This window comes from Engraulis encrasicolus, chromosome 2 (genome assembly GCF_034702125.1).
Source record: "Engraulis encrasicolus isolate BLACKSEA-1 chromosome 2, IST_EnEncr_1.0, whole genome shotgun sequence".
NCBI classification, from domain to species: domain Eukaryota; kingdom Metazoa; phylum Chordata; class Actinopteri; order Clupeiformes; family Engraulidae; genus Engraulis; species Engraulis encrasicolus.
This window is the reverse complement of record NC_085858.1, coordinates 42,011,775-42,026,108: the sequence shown is the minus strand read 5'-3', so window position 1 is coordinate 42,026,108 and position 14,334 is coordinate 42,011,775. Positions and strand designations below refer to the sequence as shown.

The 14,334-nt window shown below is 43.0% G+C and overlaps 1 protein-coding gene and 1 long non-coding RNA gene across 2 annotated transcripts; both read right to left on the bottom strand.

Moving 5' to 3' along the window:
• Positions 1 to 1,063: 1,063 nt before the first annotated feature.
• On the bottom strand, positions 1,064 to 3,249 carry LOC134462654 (piggyBac transposable element-derived protein 4-like). Its single transcript, XM_063215784.1, has 2 exons — positions 1,811 to 3,249; positions 1,064 to 1,698 (listed from the first exon to the last, which is right to left on the bottom strand). The coding sequence occupies exons 1-2, from the start codon at positions 2,878 to 2,880 to the stop codon at positions 1,263 to 1,265; spliced, it is 1,506 nt and encodes a 501-aa protein (XP_063071854.1). The 5' UTR covers positions 2,881 to 3,249; the 3' UTR covers positions 1,064 to 1,262.
• A 4,605-nt stretch (positions 3,250 to 7,854) lies between these two features.
• On the bottom strand, positions 7,855 to 8,311 carry LOC134462649 (uncharacterized). The gene is made up of 3 exons (XR_010037557.1): positions 8,225 to 8,311; positions 8,028 to 8,117; positions 7,855 to 7,941 (listed from the first exon to the last, which is right to left on the bottom strand). It is a non-coding gene; the product is annotated as an uncharacterized LOC134462649 (long non-coding RNA).
• Positions 8,312 to 14,334: the final 6,023 nt, after the last annotated feature.

Sequence of the window (14,334 nt, the reverse complement as noted above, 5' to 3'; positions counted from 1 at the left end):
TGGCCCAGCAGGAGGGCAGCCTCTCCTCTGCAGCTATAGCTGCAGCTGAGGGAGCAGCTAATATGACTGCCCTCCTCCAGCCCATTCTGGCACTTCTGCTGCAGCCCCCTCTGCGTTCGTTGGTTGTGTTGATTGCGGAACATGTTTCCACTCTCTACAGATGCCCAGTCGGCCCCCGTGGCACCGGCCTCCACAACTGAGGAGCCTAAGAGGAGGAGATCCTTCTTAACCCCTTAAGACGCACCCCCTTTTTCAGACTTCATTTGCGAAATTGGCATACCCAATTTGAAAGTAGCACAGATCCCACATGGTTGTAGATACATGCATGTGCATGTACCCATTGTAAAGGTAACACTCTCAGGTTTATGCCTAAAGTGTCAGTATGATTTTATGATGTTCTATCAGAGAAATACAGTTGTTTGAATGGAATAAAAATATAGTTTTTTTGTTCCCGTATAGCATCTTTTCTTGAAAATGACTGAGATTGACAGCTCCAGCAACCTGTCAGCTCTGTAATGATACATTGAGACCAAAGACACAAGTGTCTGCTTCCAACAGCAAAAGAAATGGAAGAAAAATACCAAACTATGAATATTTTATGGTTTTTTTTCTCTTGGTATACCCATGCGCTTTTGTTGGGTACCTTTTGGTGATGCCCAAGAACCTTTTTGGATAGGTAAGAAGGACACCAGAATCAAAAGCCTGTAACTTCAGAATGCCACATGCTAGAAACACAGTTCTGGTTTCTATTGAAAGCTAACATCTTGGGGCTTCCAATCATGGACTTGGATTGGGTGCTAGACATTTTGGATTAGATTGGCATAAGCATAAACTCAAAAATATCATTTTTTCTTATTACGGCTATGGGGTATTGATGAAAGAAAGGCTAAAACAATTGAAGTATGAACAAGTATTTAATAAAATAGTAGAAATAAGAAAGGCAAAATATTTAAAATAATTAAAAAATCAACTATATACAAACAAGAACATAACATAACAATATCAATATAACTAATAATACAAAACTAATACAGTGTATAATACTGTGTGTGTGTGTGTGTGTGTGTGTGTGTGTGTGTGTGTGTGTGTGTGTGGTGCAAACCATGCCATGTGGCAATGAAAAGTGTGAAAATGAAATCCAGTCCGGAAGTCCAGCATCATTCTTTCTTCCCTTTGTGTGTGTGTGTGTGTGTGTGTGTGTGTGTGTGTGTGTGTGTGTGTGTGTGAGTGAGAGAAAGAGAAGTGAGGGGGAGGGGGGAGTCCTACAAATTGTTCTTTGTATGCCACTCATTGTAGCAGTCCCTCTTCACCGTAAAGCACAGCACTACCTGGCATGAAGTGCACTCTGTGGTGCTCTTCAGGGAACAGTTCACACACCTCCGCCTCCCTGCTGTGCCATCTTCCGTGTAGTGCCTCAGTTTGTGATGTGCACCTTGGGGAGCTGGAGCAGGTGATGGAGGAGGGCCAGTTGAAGGTGACCCCGCTGCCTTCAGCTCCAACACCAGGGCCTCCCGGAACGCCTTCTGTGTAAGGGGGGTCTCATGCCTCTCTGCTGCCATACAGGAATGAAGTACAAAGGCGTTCACGATGGCAATGTCCAGAAAGTGATAGAAGAACGTCCTGTGCCACTTCCTGGTCTTGTGAACGGTGTTGTAAAACCCGATCATGGCATCAGAGAGGTCCACTCCCCCCATATGTCTGTGAAAATAAAAGATTACAAAAGTTTTGTTTAGCACATAGCATTACAATCATTGGTGGATTGTTACATACCCTTGAAGACAAAATAAAATAATGTATCTCAAGTACTTACTTGTTATAATCAGTGACAGCTGGTGGGGCAGGGATGGACTTCAGCTGCCACCGGCCATCTGTCCCTCTGACCCTCCTCTGAACGGTGGTCTGTGGGTTGTGGGCTGTGTGCATTGTGGAGCACAAGCGGACGTCCCTCGTGTCCTTCCACTGGACAAAAAGAACGGGATCATCTCTTATCCAGCGGATGGTACCACGTGGTGACTGAGAGGTGAGAGCTCCTGGACGTCTTCTCGGGTAGCCTATTCGCTGTTCTCTAATTGTTCCACAAGCCCATACCTTCTCGGCCAGGAGGTCCTTGAACAGGGTAGGGCTAGTATAGAAGTTGTCCACATAGAGCTTATAGCCCTGGCCAAGCACACGCGTGTCCACGAGATTCATGACTGAATCATAGCTGAGCCCCTTTTGAAGTGCCATGTTTCTCCCCTCATATACAAAAAAGTCCCATGTGTATCCGTTTGATGAATCTGCCAGCACAAAAAGTTTATACCCCCACTTAGTGGGCTTGTCTTTCATATACTGGCGGAGGATGGAGCGGGCTTTTGATTTCACCATCCTTTCATCCACTGCAATGTGTTGTTGGGGATGGTAGTGAGCTTTACACGCAGTCCTAATCTCGTCATAGAGAGGGCGGATCTTGCACAGACGATCGTAGGCCTGTGTTCCCCTCCTCCTGTCATTCTCTGCATCACTGTCTGGGTGGCTAATATGCAGCATGCTGGAGACAGCTGCAAATCTTCTCCCGGACAACATAGATGTGGGGAAGGGGAAATTGTAAAGTTCGTTCTTCGCCCAGTAGTCCCTTACAGACTTGGCCCCAACTAGGCCCATGTAAATCACCATACCAATATATGAAAGCAGATCCTCCAGGGACATCTGATGCCATCTATGAGGGTGGTTCCTTTGTCCATATATGTTAGAGTGATTTACTATTGTCTGTAGGGTGTTTCTTGTCATGAAGAGCATGAAGAGTTGCAGTATGGTGTATTGCACCCCCCCCACGACCTGGGGCCCTGGAGCGCGAGCGGGGTTGAATGATGGTTGTGGTGGTATGATGTCATCCACGTCCATCCCCTGCCATGGCTGACCATTTCCCTCTGGCTCCTGTCGCCTTCCCTGTCCTCTTCCTCTTCCTCTTCCTCTTCCTCTCCCTCTTCCTCTGCCTCTCTTGGTGGCAGGTGTGGCGCTGGATGGCTGCGCTGCTTTCCTCTTCCTTGCTCTGGTGGTAGCCGGCGAAGAGGCTGATGGTTGATCGTCTCCTTCCTCCTCACCAACTCTCTGCCCCTCTTTCTCCACCTGGCTCTCCTCCTCCTCCTCCTCCTGTTCAGGGAGCCAGTCTGCATCAGAGGATCTATGTGGAAAAAAACACAATATAATTGCAAATTATTATTTCATGTAACATTCAATTTGATGTATCTCTCTCTCCCTCCCTCTCTCTCTCTCTCTCTCTCTCTCTCTCTCTCTCTCTCACACACACACACACACACACACACACACACACACACACACCTCCCCCCTATCGCACTCGGTCACTAAAAGGTGAGAGACTTTCAATGGCCCCTTCCCCCATTGCATACACTTTGTATCAGCTGTGAACCAAACACACACACACACTAGGCAACAGGTAGTATAAATACAACATAAGCACAATTCAAAGCATTTACATTAGGCATTATGGATGAAAACAGCTAAACATATTCGTAATGCAAATTGCAACATGGCAACAGCACAATGTTCACCCAGAAAGAGAAATACATAGTACAGACAAATGCCCCCATTCATCCATTGCCTTCACACACAAACAGATAATCATAGCATACACTATAGGTTACATGCAGAATGAATACAATTAGAAAGCATTTGCAGCCGTAGTGGATGAACAATCGCTGTATTTACATTGCAACATTGCAACACTGCAACATCTCGAATGCGGTCCAAAACGCACTATGCAACTAGCACTAAGTACAATCCAGTAGTGTAAATGAATATGTGACATCTGTTTACATTCAGTGAAAGTTTAGAAACAACACTTACATCTCCAAGGCTGGATCGAGTCCTTCCAAAAATGCCACAGAGTCAACCGATGACATGCTCCCTGCGTCGGACTCTTCGTCGCTGGATTGTAAAATCCATTCGGCTGCCTGTTGAGCAGTCATCTTAGTTGGGCCAGCAACATTCTTCTTCTTGCTCGTTGCCTTCTTACCAGACATTTTGCACGCAGTAGACTGTCTGTAAGACTGTACGTAAACTGTATGTCCCGTGCTGTCTTCCGAAGTCTGTGTAAAGTCTACTGTTCTCTCGCGTAACGGTGCGTCCTCTCAAAACTCTACAGCTTGCTGTTTACGCGAGCAATTACGCAAACATCGAAAACAGCAAGTGGGTGGTTCTCTGTAAGTCCAAGGCAGTCGAGTGACAGCTCGTTTGAAAGCTATGAATCTCAACTATAATATTCAGTGACTCATGAAACCCGAAACTCTCACTGTCCTACGCCAATGGCGAGGTAAAGACGGGAGGTCAGATTTGAATAGCAGTGCCCTATTGGTCTTCAATCGCCTGTAACTTTCCATAGGAGGATCCGATTGGCTCGTGGGTGGTGTCAATCAAAAGCTAAGACCTTCGAGAACATCATTCAGGCACTGTTTTGCGCATTTCGTGCGGTGGAGTGGATTCCTTCGTCTTCAAAGACGCTTGTAGTGAAGAAATACAATTACACAACGTATGCAGGAAGCCAGGAAACATTGGGATTATCACAAAAACACAAGGATTTGAAGTAAATGGCCTGGATATTCCAACATTGTGGACACTGGATGACTCAGAGAAGAAATCTTGGACCATAAAACATTCGTTGGGAATATTGAGAAATTTTCAAAGGTAAGTACACCCCGTTTTCGGTTGCAATTTTGATGACATCACACACAGAGAAGATTAGCCCACTGTTAGCTGTGTGGAGAGTGTTGATCTTTGAGGATGGGTTCATATGAAAGCTGACGTTCTCAGCTTTCGAACGGTGTGTGGTATGACCATTATAAGCTTGTGTACAGTCTATAGGACAACAAATTCTTTATTTTTTTTAAAACAAAATGGCGGCATCGTGCCGTGAGCGGCACAGTGCGGCTTAAGGGGTTAAGGAAGCTCTTCGGAGGATGCTTGGGCTCCTCCACTATGGCCTAAGAGCCAACACCCCCCACAAACACCCCCACCCCACCCACACACACACCCAACCCTGATGAACCCCAACATTCCATTTTTCCAACGACACCACACCTCAATGTAAGTACACATTTCGTTGATATGTTCGCCAGAAGCCTGGTTAACCAGGTCGTGGCCCAGCAGGAGGGCAGCCTCCCCTCTGCAGCTGCAGCTGCAGCTGAGGGAGCAGATATGACTGCCCTCCTCCAGCCCATTCTGACACTTCTGCTGCAGCCCCCGAGCTGCCCCACACCTGGCGCAGAGAGGGAGGAGGAGGAGAATCCTCCACCTGCCCCCACCGTGCCAGAGGGCGGCTTCTTCAAGAAGATCAGAAAAAGGATCAAGGTACCGTATGAAAAGACGGGTGATGATGTGAAACTAGTTTGAGAAAATGTTCATTTAAAATGGATTTCTAGTCACAGCGGTGGGGGCATAATGATGTGTATAAGCAACTGCCTCCCTCTTTCTCACCCTATAGTTCCCGAGACTCAGGAGAGGAAAGGTGGCACCCCTTAAGGTCGCTGCTGACCTGGGTAAGTGTTTGGTTTTATACAATCAGTCCAGTCAGTTGTTTCCTCTGCGTTCGCTGGTTTTGTTGATTACGGAACATATTTCCACTCTCTACAGATGTCCAGTCGGCCCCCGTGGCACCGGCCTCCACAACTGAGAAGCCCAAGAGGAGGAGATCCTTCCTAAGGAACCTCTTCGGCAGGTGCTTGGGCTCCTCCACTATGGCCTAAGAGCCAACACCCTATTTGACATGCAAGGCTGCCCACGTTTTAGGCAATGTTCTCTTTTTCTTATTCATACAAAACAGTGTGCGCTGGGGACTCAAGCCCAACTAGTTTAAATAGTGATGGCTATGTAGAGAAATCTTGATGTTTTTTGTTATATGAGAAGCGTCCGTCAACGCCATTCAGGACTCTGTTTTGTATAACATAATGCTGGGTTAGCCAAATGTTTTGCTGAAAAATAAATATAAAATTTCCAGTTGGTGGAACAGCAGCGACTTCATCGACGTCAAATGTGTACCTTTGACTTAGCGATACTTTGCCCCACATCTTGCTTTCTTCAGATAGGAGGACAATATGCAAGGCCTAACTTTATGTATAAATGTATAAATATTGTGTTTTTGTGATAGGGAGCAGCCGCGTCCTGAGTTGGTGGAACAGCTGTTCCCTAACGATGTCATGGATGTTATATTGGAATGGTATATTTACATATTACATATTTATAAATGTTATATTTGCAAGGCCTTTATGTATAAATATTATGTTTTTGTGATAGGGAGCAGCCGCGTCTTGGGGCCATTTCCCCAATGGAGCAGTTGGTGGACCAGCTGTTCCCCAGCGACTTGGTATATTTACAAATGACATATTTGTTAATGTTATATTTGCAAGGCCGTTATGTATTAATGTATAAATATTGTGTTTTTGTGATAGGGAGCAGCCGCGTCTTGGGGCCATTTCCCCAATGGAGCAGTTGGTGGAACAGCTGTTCCCCAGCGACTGCATCGACGTCATAGCGAGAAGCCTGGTATTCGCCAAGCAGTAACCAATGGGAGAGATTTCACAAACCGTTAACCCTTAGAACTCAGAGCGTTTTTTGGGAATTTTTATGTATCGGGCTTTGGATACATGTATTAGGACTTCAGGGAGGTGCACTATCAAGTGTTTTATATCATTTTACTCAGCAGAATCTAGGCAATATGATGGAATACATCTCATCTAATTTAAACCTACTATATAAACATAACATAGTAAAAATAATGAAAAAATACAAAAATCCGATTTGTTTTTTTAATGATAGATGAGTATGTACAATACCAAACATACAGATTAAAGCCTTTTTGTTGGCTAAGATTGTAAGCACATATGCTCTGTAACACATGAAATCAAATTTCATTATCTACACCAGTGGTTCTTAACCTTTTATTCTTAACGCACCCCCTTACCTGTCCCAAAGACAAGCCGCGCACCCCCAACCCAAACTTCGACATGTGTATACTTACTAGAAATGATTTTAAGTGATGAATTGAAATGATTCTTGCTTGGGACATAAATCAATACCTTCATTTCTTTAAATGGGGGCCAAACTTGTTTTAATTTAGTCTTAAATTGGCATAAATATAATGTTCTCAAGCAGAATTTTGGTCGCAACCTCAACACAATCAAAATCCCGCGCACCCCCTGAGATCTCTGGTGCACCCCCAGGGGGTGCCCGCACCCCAGGTTAAGAACCACTGATCTACACCAAGGCACCAAAAAAATATTGCCATTATAGTGCATTACAATATAAGCGATTTTATTGTGTTTGATGTGTAACTCATGAGAATAGTGGGCTATGATACACCCTAACACACAAATTCAGGCCAACTTTCACATTGAAATGATCAAAAACCATATATTTTATCACATTCAATTGAAATGACCAATATAATCTTATAAAAAAAACATTATCATATAGCAGTTATATATTATAGGCGTTTTTGAATTTGAGACAGGCCATTCATGTGGTAGAAGGGGTTGTTACACAGTCTAATACAAATGTTTGGGGTTATTTAGAAACTAAAAGATTAATAAGCACTTCTTTGGTACAATATAATCTTCACAAATATCTAAATGCTGTCATAAAGTAGCCATACACTCATAGGCGCTTTTGGAATAATGGAATTTTGTGATTATGTAATTCATGCAGTTTGGTTGTCATTCACTCAGTAAACTTATATGTTCAAGTTTATTTACAGATAGAGAGGATAAATAAGCATTTGTTTAAAAAACATTTAAATGTCCCATATAATCCATACACAAATACATTGTTATATAACAGATATATAATTACATTTTTAGAAATAGACTGGTGGTGACCGTTGTCAAAAGATGGGGTTGCCTAGCCTCTCTTGTTCCCTCATTGGTGTCAACAGTGAGTGGGATGAATTTTCATCTGTACAATTTAAACACATATTTAGTTATTTCCCATACACCTAAAACAATTATCTATATGTGTGTGACATAAGCTCAGCAACTCACCCTATTGGGCCGTCCTCCACTCCTGGGTCCATCCCCCTGGGTGCTCGCTGCTGGCTGTGTCAACGTGCATGGGTGGCTGGCTACCCAACACTGTTCAAACATCAGACAAAATATTTATTACATATCACTAAAAGCAAATACTGTGTCAAACCCTGCATAGCCTAAATAAACGAAACAGTGCCAGCATGCATACTTACACTGGGTCTGCGTCAGGAGGCACTTCCAGGAGATCTGGTCAATACTGTGTCACTGGTGTCAGTGAGTGGGCTGAACTTTCATCTGTACAATGTAAACAAACATTTAGTTATTTCCCATACACCTAAAACAATTATCTATATGTGTGTGTGACATAAGCTCAGCAACTCACCCTATTGGGTCGTCCTCCACTCCTGGGTCCATCCCCATGGGTGCCCGCTGCTGGCATTGTCATCGTGCATGGGTGGCTGGCTACCCAACACTGTTCAAAAACATAATGAGATTTAGATGAGATTAAATGTCACAAAAAAATAAATATCACTACAGCAAATACTGTGTCAAACTTGCCATAGCATAAACACATGAAACAATGCCAGCATGTATACACTGGGTCTGCATAAGCAGGCACTTCCACTTATCTGGTCAATAAATCTGTCATAGCCAACTGACAGAGGAAAAAAGTTATGTCACAATTTAGCTTTCATGACAGTGCATTACTACATGAGTGCAAATAAATACATCAACAGATTCACAACGCCATGATTTATTGATGAGGTCAGTAGCCTACTGTAAGAAAGCCTAGCACAAGTCATTCCAACATGCAGTCATTTCAGAAGTCAGTAACTTATAGGCTAACCTCATCCAAACATAACAACCAGCATGACCCACCACAAAGACCTCAAGAAAAAAACTAAGTTACATTTAGTCCAACAGTTAGTAATATGCCAATCTCACATCTATTTGCCTACATCTGCAAAACTACTCAACGTGACTACACACACCCCTCTGTTTGTTTACATCTGGCGTCCACCTCTCCCAATTAGCTATGCACGTCATGTGCATGAGATTGTACATCTTGCAAGCGACAGGGATTCATTTTTCAAATAAGAGGGGACTATGCAGGCAATTGCATGTCTGTTCAGCAAATATCAAAACATTTTAGCAGCCAAACTTACTTGGATGCAACAGCAGCAGCGGCAGCAGGCAGCTCGCATGCTCTTCTCGTATTCCCTCCAACTTCTCGTGTCAACTTTGATGTCGTCCGACATTGTCAACATCCACATACCAATACGTCCGTGAAACATTGATATTACGACTCTTCTCCGTTTAGGCTTGTAATTTTCCTTCAGCAATGTAAACCCAGGGTTCATACACCTTTTCACTAATTTTTTTCCATGACTTTTCCATGACTTTTCCAAAACCTTTTTCTGAATTTCCAGGACCGAAAAACCAATGACCAATCGCGCGGGGGGTGGGGGCGTATTAGGCTATATTACAGGCTATATTACGTAGCCTATATTACAGGCTATATTACGTAGCCTATATTATAAATATGTAATTACTGTATATATTTATACTATAGACTATGGCATATTATATTATATATATTACATAGCCTATATTACAAATATGTAAAAAATAAACATATTCATACTATAGGTTATCTTTTACTACAAGCTATAAGCAACCATTATACTTCATGTTGTATTACATTAATTCTGCTATTATTCATCATTGTTATATAATTCGCTTGTCTAATGTACAGTCAGAAATGAAAATGAATAGGCCTAGGCCAGCCTATAGCAAATTAGGTCGTGAAATCATCATGAAGACACATTTGTATCAACATGCTCTCTCTATGGAGATGGATAAATGCTCATCCTGCCCAAGTAAGAAATCATAGGCCTGCCTACTACACCTGCCTAAGCACAACAGTCTAAAGCTCCTGTAAGAATGATAATGTTGTAATTTGTTGTGGTCGTTGCTGGAGCAAACAAAAGAGAGAGAGAGAGACTGCACTGTTCGTGGCATAGTTCTAGTCTGACGCCCACTCAAGGAGATGCTTGGGTGAGTTTCATTTTGTGTTACAACGATCTGACCGATTTGAAAACTAAGCCACAGATGACTTTTTCAAACTCTAGTCACGCTGCCGTTTATACCGTATTTCAAAACAGGCGCGTCATGCAGACATTGGTAGCCTAATCGTTTGGCTCGCGGTCAGCTGCACATAGACTACTGTACGGATTTCATGTAATCTTTCAGCACACTGGACAAGTTCACTCGCAGGCAGCAGGTGCATTGCTTATCAATATCAAAATCTCGGGGCTTACCGAAAGCATAAAGGTTCGCTTGGTGCCCTATCTGGCAAATTAAACCAAGACCAAACAGGTCTTAGGATTGTTTCCTTTTGGCATTAGCTACGTTTCAGTGGAACCGCTAAATATTTTAAAACGCTTTTAAATGCTAACCTGTTAGTAGCTGAGGAGGTAACCGCCTGCTGTATCTGGCACTTCAGGTGGCTAACAAGTGCGGCTGCTTCGCCCATATCGGACGGACACATCACAACTTTCGTCCTCTCCAGCCATTGTTGATAATCTTTTCAGACAGTTAAGCCGCGCATTGTTGAAGTAACACTTCGCGACATGCTGTAATATCGTACAGAACCACATTTCTTTTCTAGGATTAGAGCTATGATCACCTCTCACCACAACGCACACACTACATCTAGCTCGCGCGTTACGAGGCGGGTTGCCAGGTGTGACTGATTTCTAGCGCCAAAAACGCTTGAAACCCGCCTGGAGCCATTACAACATGCGTTATTTGAAACCCACTCAATTTGGCAACACATGGTTAGGCAGACGCAGCCTGCACTAGACAACATTTCCACGAGAACTCGGACATTTAGATTTTATTACGCCGTGGCATCAACTTCATAAAGATAATTGATGAAACACTGGATGGATTTCCATGACTTTTCCAAAACTTTTGACCAAAAATACGTTTTCCATAACTTTTCCAGGCCTGGAAATTTGAATTTTCAAATTCCATAACTTTTCCAGGTTTTTCATGACCGTACGAACCCTGTGAACACTAAACATGACACTACTTCTTCCTCAAAGTTTACTGTGTCCCTGGAAACGCATCACTGATCACAAAACAACATCCGGTCAGTTGTCCACTTCCTGGACTATGTGAATGTATTATCCCTGTATTTTAGAGATCAGATATTTCTAAAACTAGAGAAAAATATAGTTACTAAGTTTATTGTATCTTCTTCTGGGCGTTTTCTGTTGTTTTGACGGAGAATAATGATCATAACCGAGCAGTGTTTTGCCGCGATTTCGCCATCGCGTCATTTCAACAGCATTCTGGTCAAGGTAAAAAAAATAAATATCAAAAACGTTTTTTAAAACAATGTCACTGTTAGTTTTACAGCACATACCCACACATATGAGGTATCAAAATGACGAATGAGATGTCTAGTTTTCAAAAAACACGGTCTGGACTTTCAGTTATGGTGCTGTTGTTTACAAATTGTGTTAGAGTGGCGTGAGTCACGTTTTGACGCGGTGGCGCGTCAATTGAGTTCTAAGGGTTAACACCACGTTAACATCACTTCATGTGTCACAAGCAGTGTTTCAACTGCAGGATATTTAAAAATGGAGGTTGTTTTGATTTTACCGGTGTCAAATCTACTGACATTCACATATGCTTTTTAGAAAACAACACTTGCATTAAGATGGCTAGTATTGTGAGTGCTCCTGGTGAGTTTTTATCTGTAGGCTACATGCACTGTGTTTGTTATTGAAGAAAGTTGTTTGACCGCATTTGCTACGTTATGCTAATTTGACCAGGAAAGGAGGTTGCGTTTATTGACACGCCCATCCCCCCTACCCGAAGCGGGCGGACGGGTTGAGAGAGTGGGGAAATCGCTTTAAGTACTACTTCAGTTCACACGAAACATCTTGGAGTTTACAGACTGTTTCCCAAAACCATCTTAGACAAGAATTATCGTAGGATCAAACGTAACTTTTAAGAGTCGTCTGGATACTTTTTAAATCTCATTGTGATGCATAGTCAAAAAAAAGACAGGCTTGTACAACAGCAAAATTAAATAATCGCCTTAAATACTTACTTAAGGCGGGCATACACTGTGCAATATTTTCACTTGTGGGTATTAAGCTCCTGCTCACACTGCATGAGGAAATTTCACGGTTTAAAAGTTCACATCTGTTACAAACTGGTAACATGAAAGGGGCCAGACGCAAAATCAAGGCTCAATAGAAAAGGATTCATTTACCGAAAGTCTACCTATAAGAAAAGGCACAAGAGCTCCAAGCTCAGGGTCAAAAATCATAACAAAGAGATCATAAATGTAAATAGTAATGTGTCGTTCACGAACGAACCGGTCGTTTTGAACGAGTCTTTGAAGTGAACGAAGCGAACTAGTTCCCCGCCTCTCGTTCACTTTGTTCATTGGTGAATCACCGGTCTCTGTCACTAGTCAGTCAGACAGTAGCAGAAGTAGTCGTCGAATGAGCATTTTAATCTGCGCAAAGGGGCGCCACTTCATCTCTTAATGTGATGGCTTAATACGTATTATCAGAACTTTTACACACAGCAGGTATTTAGTTCATAATTTAGAGCGCAGCAGCTCACCTAGTCCACAGTTCACAGCTCTGAACGAGCTGAGCTTTCGTTCCTGAACGAGGAGCCAGTGAACTGCAGCCAATGGTTTCCATGACCACGAATACACAACTTAACGTGGCAGAGAGAAAGGCATACTTCTAGTTGGAAATGCCACTTGTAAATGATCTTTTATTCTTTTTAATGGGTGCTACTGTTCAATAAATAAAATTAATCTGCAAAATAGGTTTCAGGTGAGAGGTTTAGACTCGAGGAGCACTACACAGCACAGCGAGAAGGAACTGTGTTCAGCCCGCGAACGAGAGACCAGCCTGGGCGCATAGCAACAGTCTCCATGACCACGAATAAACAACTTAACGTGGCAGAGACGAAGGCATACTTTTTGGTTAAAACAGCTTGTAATTGGGCTTTTTTATGTGTGCTGCTGTTAAATAAATAATATTACTAGGCAAAATGAGTTAAGTTGATATGTTTGGACAAGAGAAGCACACAGGCAAAGTAATAATGCCCCCCTCCTCCTCTCGTTCACTGAACTAGCTCGCTCAACATTCACCCCTTGCTCTCTTGCATTGTGGCGTGACGTAATCAAAATCAACGAGTGAACAAACAGATTCCTCAGCAGATCTGAACAAAGAGAACGAATTGGCGGGAAAGAATCGCCATGCCCTTCACTAGTAAATGGCAAAGTCCAAAACGCAACGAGACGACTAGTGTCGGGAGCGAGGGGAAAGTGCTGCAGAGTGTCTGGAGAGCAGTCAGTAAAGGCCAATTTATACTTATTGGCGCTGACGGTTGCAGAGCCTGTCCAACCGTCTGAGCGCGACCACGCCCCCCGCGCAGAGGCTCTGCAACCGTTGTCGCGCGCCTAAAAAAATCCTGACTACGCGACAGACGGTTGCGAAGGTCGCAGAGAAAAGGCGCTGTGATTGGTCGTCTCGCTACTTCCTTGTTCTCGTGGCGGCACAGCTCTCCGGTAGATTACGAGAGCCAAACTGTCAATATTCTGTGGAATACGAACGCTTTCTTTCTAGTGTGTGTAAATAAATGAAACTACAATGACTGAATTAGGTGCCGTTTCCACGTAGCTGGATATTTTTATATGTGGATATTTTTTTCTCCTGCTTGTATTGGTTTTGGCCTTCCGTTTCCACGTAAAAATCCAGGTGCAGGAGAAAAAAATATCCTGTTTAGGGGTCTGAAACGCATTTGTTACAATGGAGGATTTTTTTTATCCACATGTTGCGTTTCCACGTAGCAGGAGAAAAAAATACCCTGCTAAAAAAATATCCTGCTACGTGGAAACAGCACCTATGTCTGCAGTCTGACTACTGTACTGTAGCCTTGTAGGTATGTAGCCAAATGTGGCTAACGACATGAGACCTCGTGCGCAGATCTATAACATCAACAGTGGTTAGCGACCGTAACCAACAGGCGCCGTTGAAAGTTTTGGCACCCTTTTGGATGGTTTTTTAAGTAGCAACTTCCTTTTAACATATGTTAAACTGTAGGGAAAGAGAAACATTTTAGCAGTGGAAAAAAATGTATAGGTGTTACAGAAAGAATTTTAGTGGATTTAAACAAAAATATGCGTGTGCATAAATATGGGCACCCCAAAGAAGGTATACCATTAATAGGAAGTACAGCTCACCTTTGCTGATCCAATGGCCATTGGAGTCAATGTAAT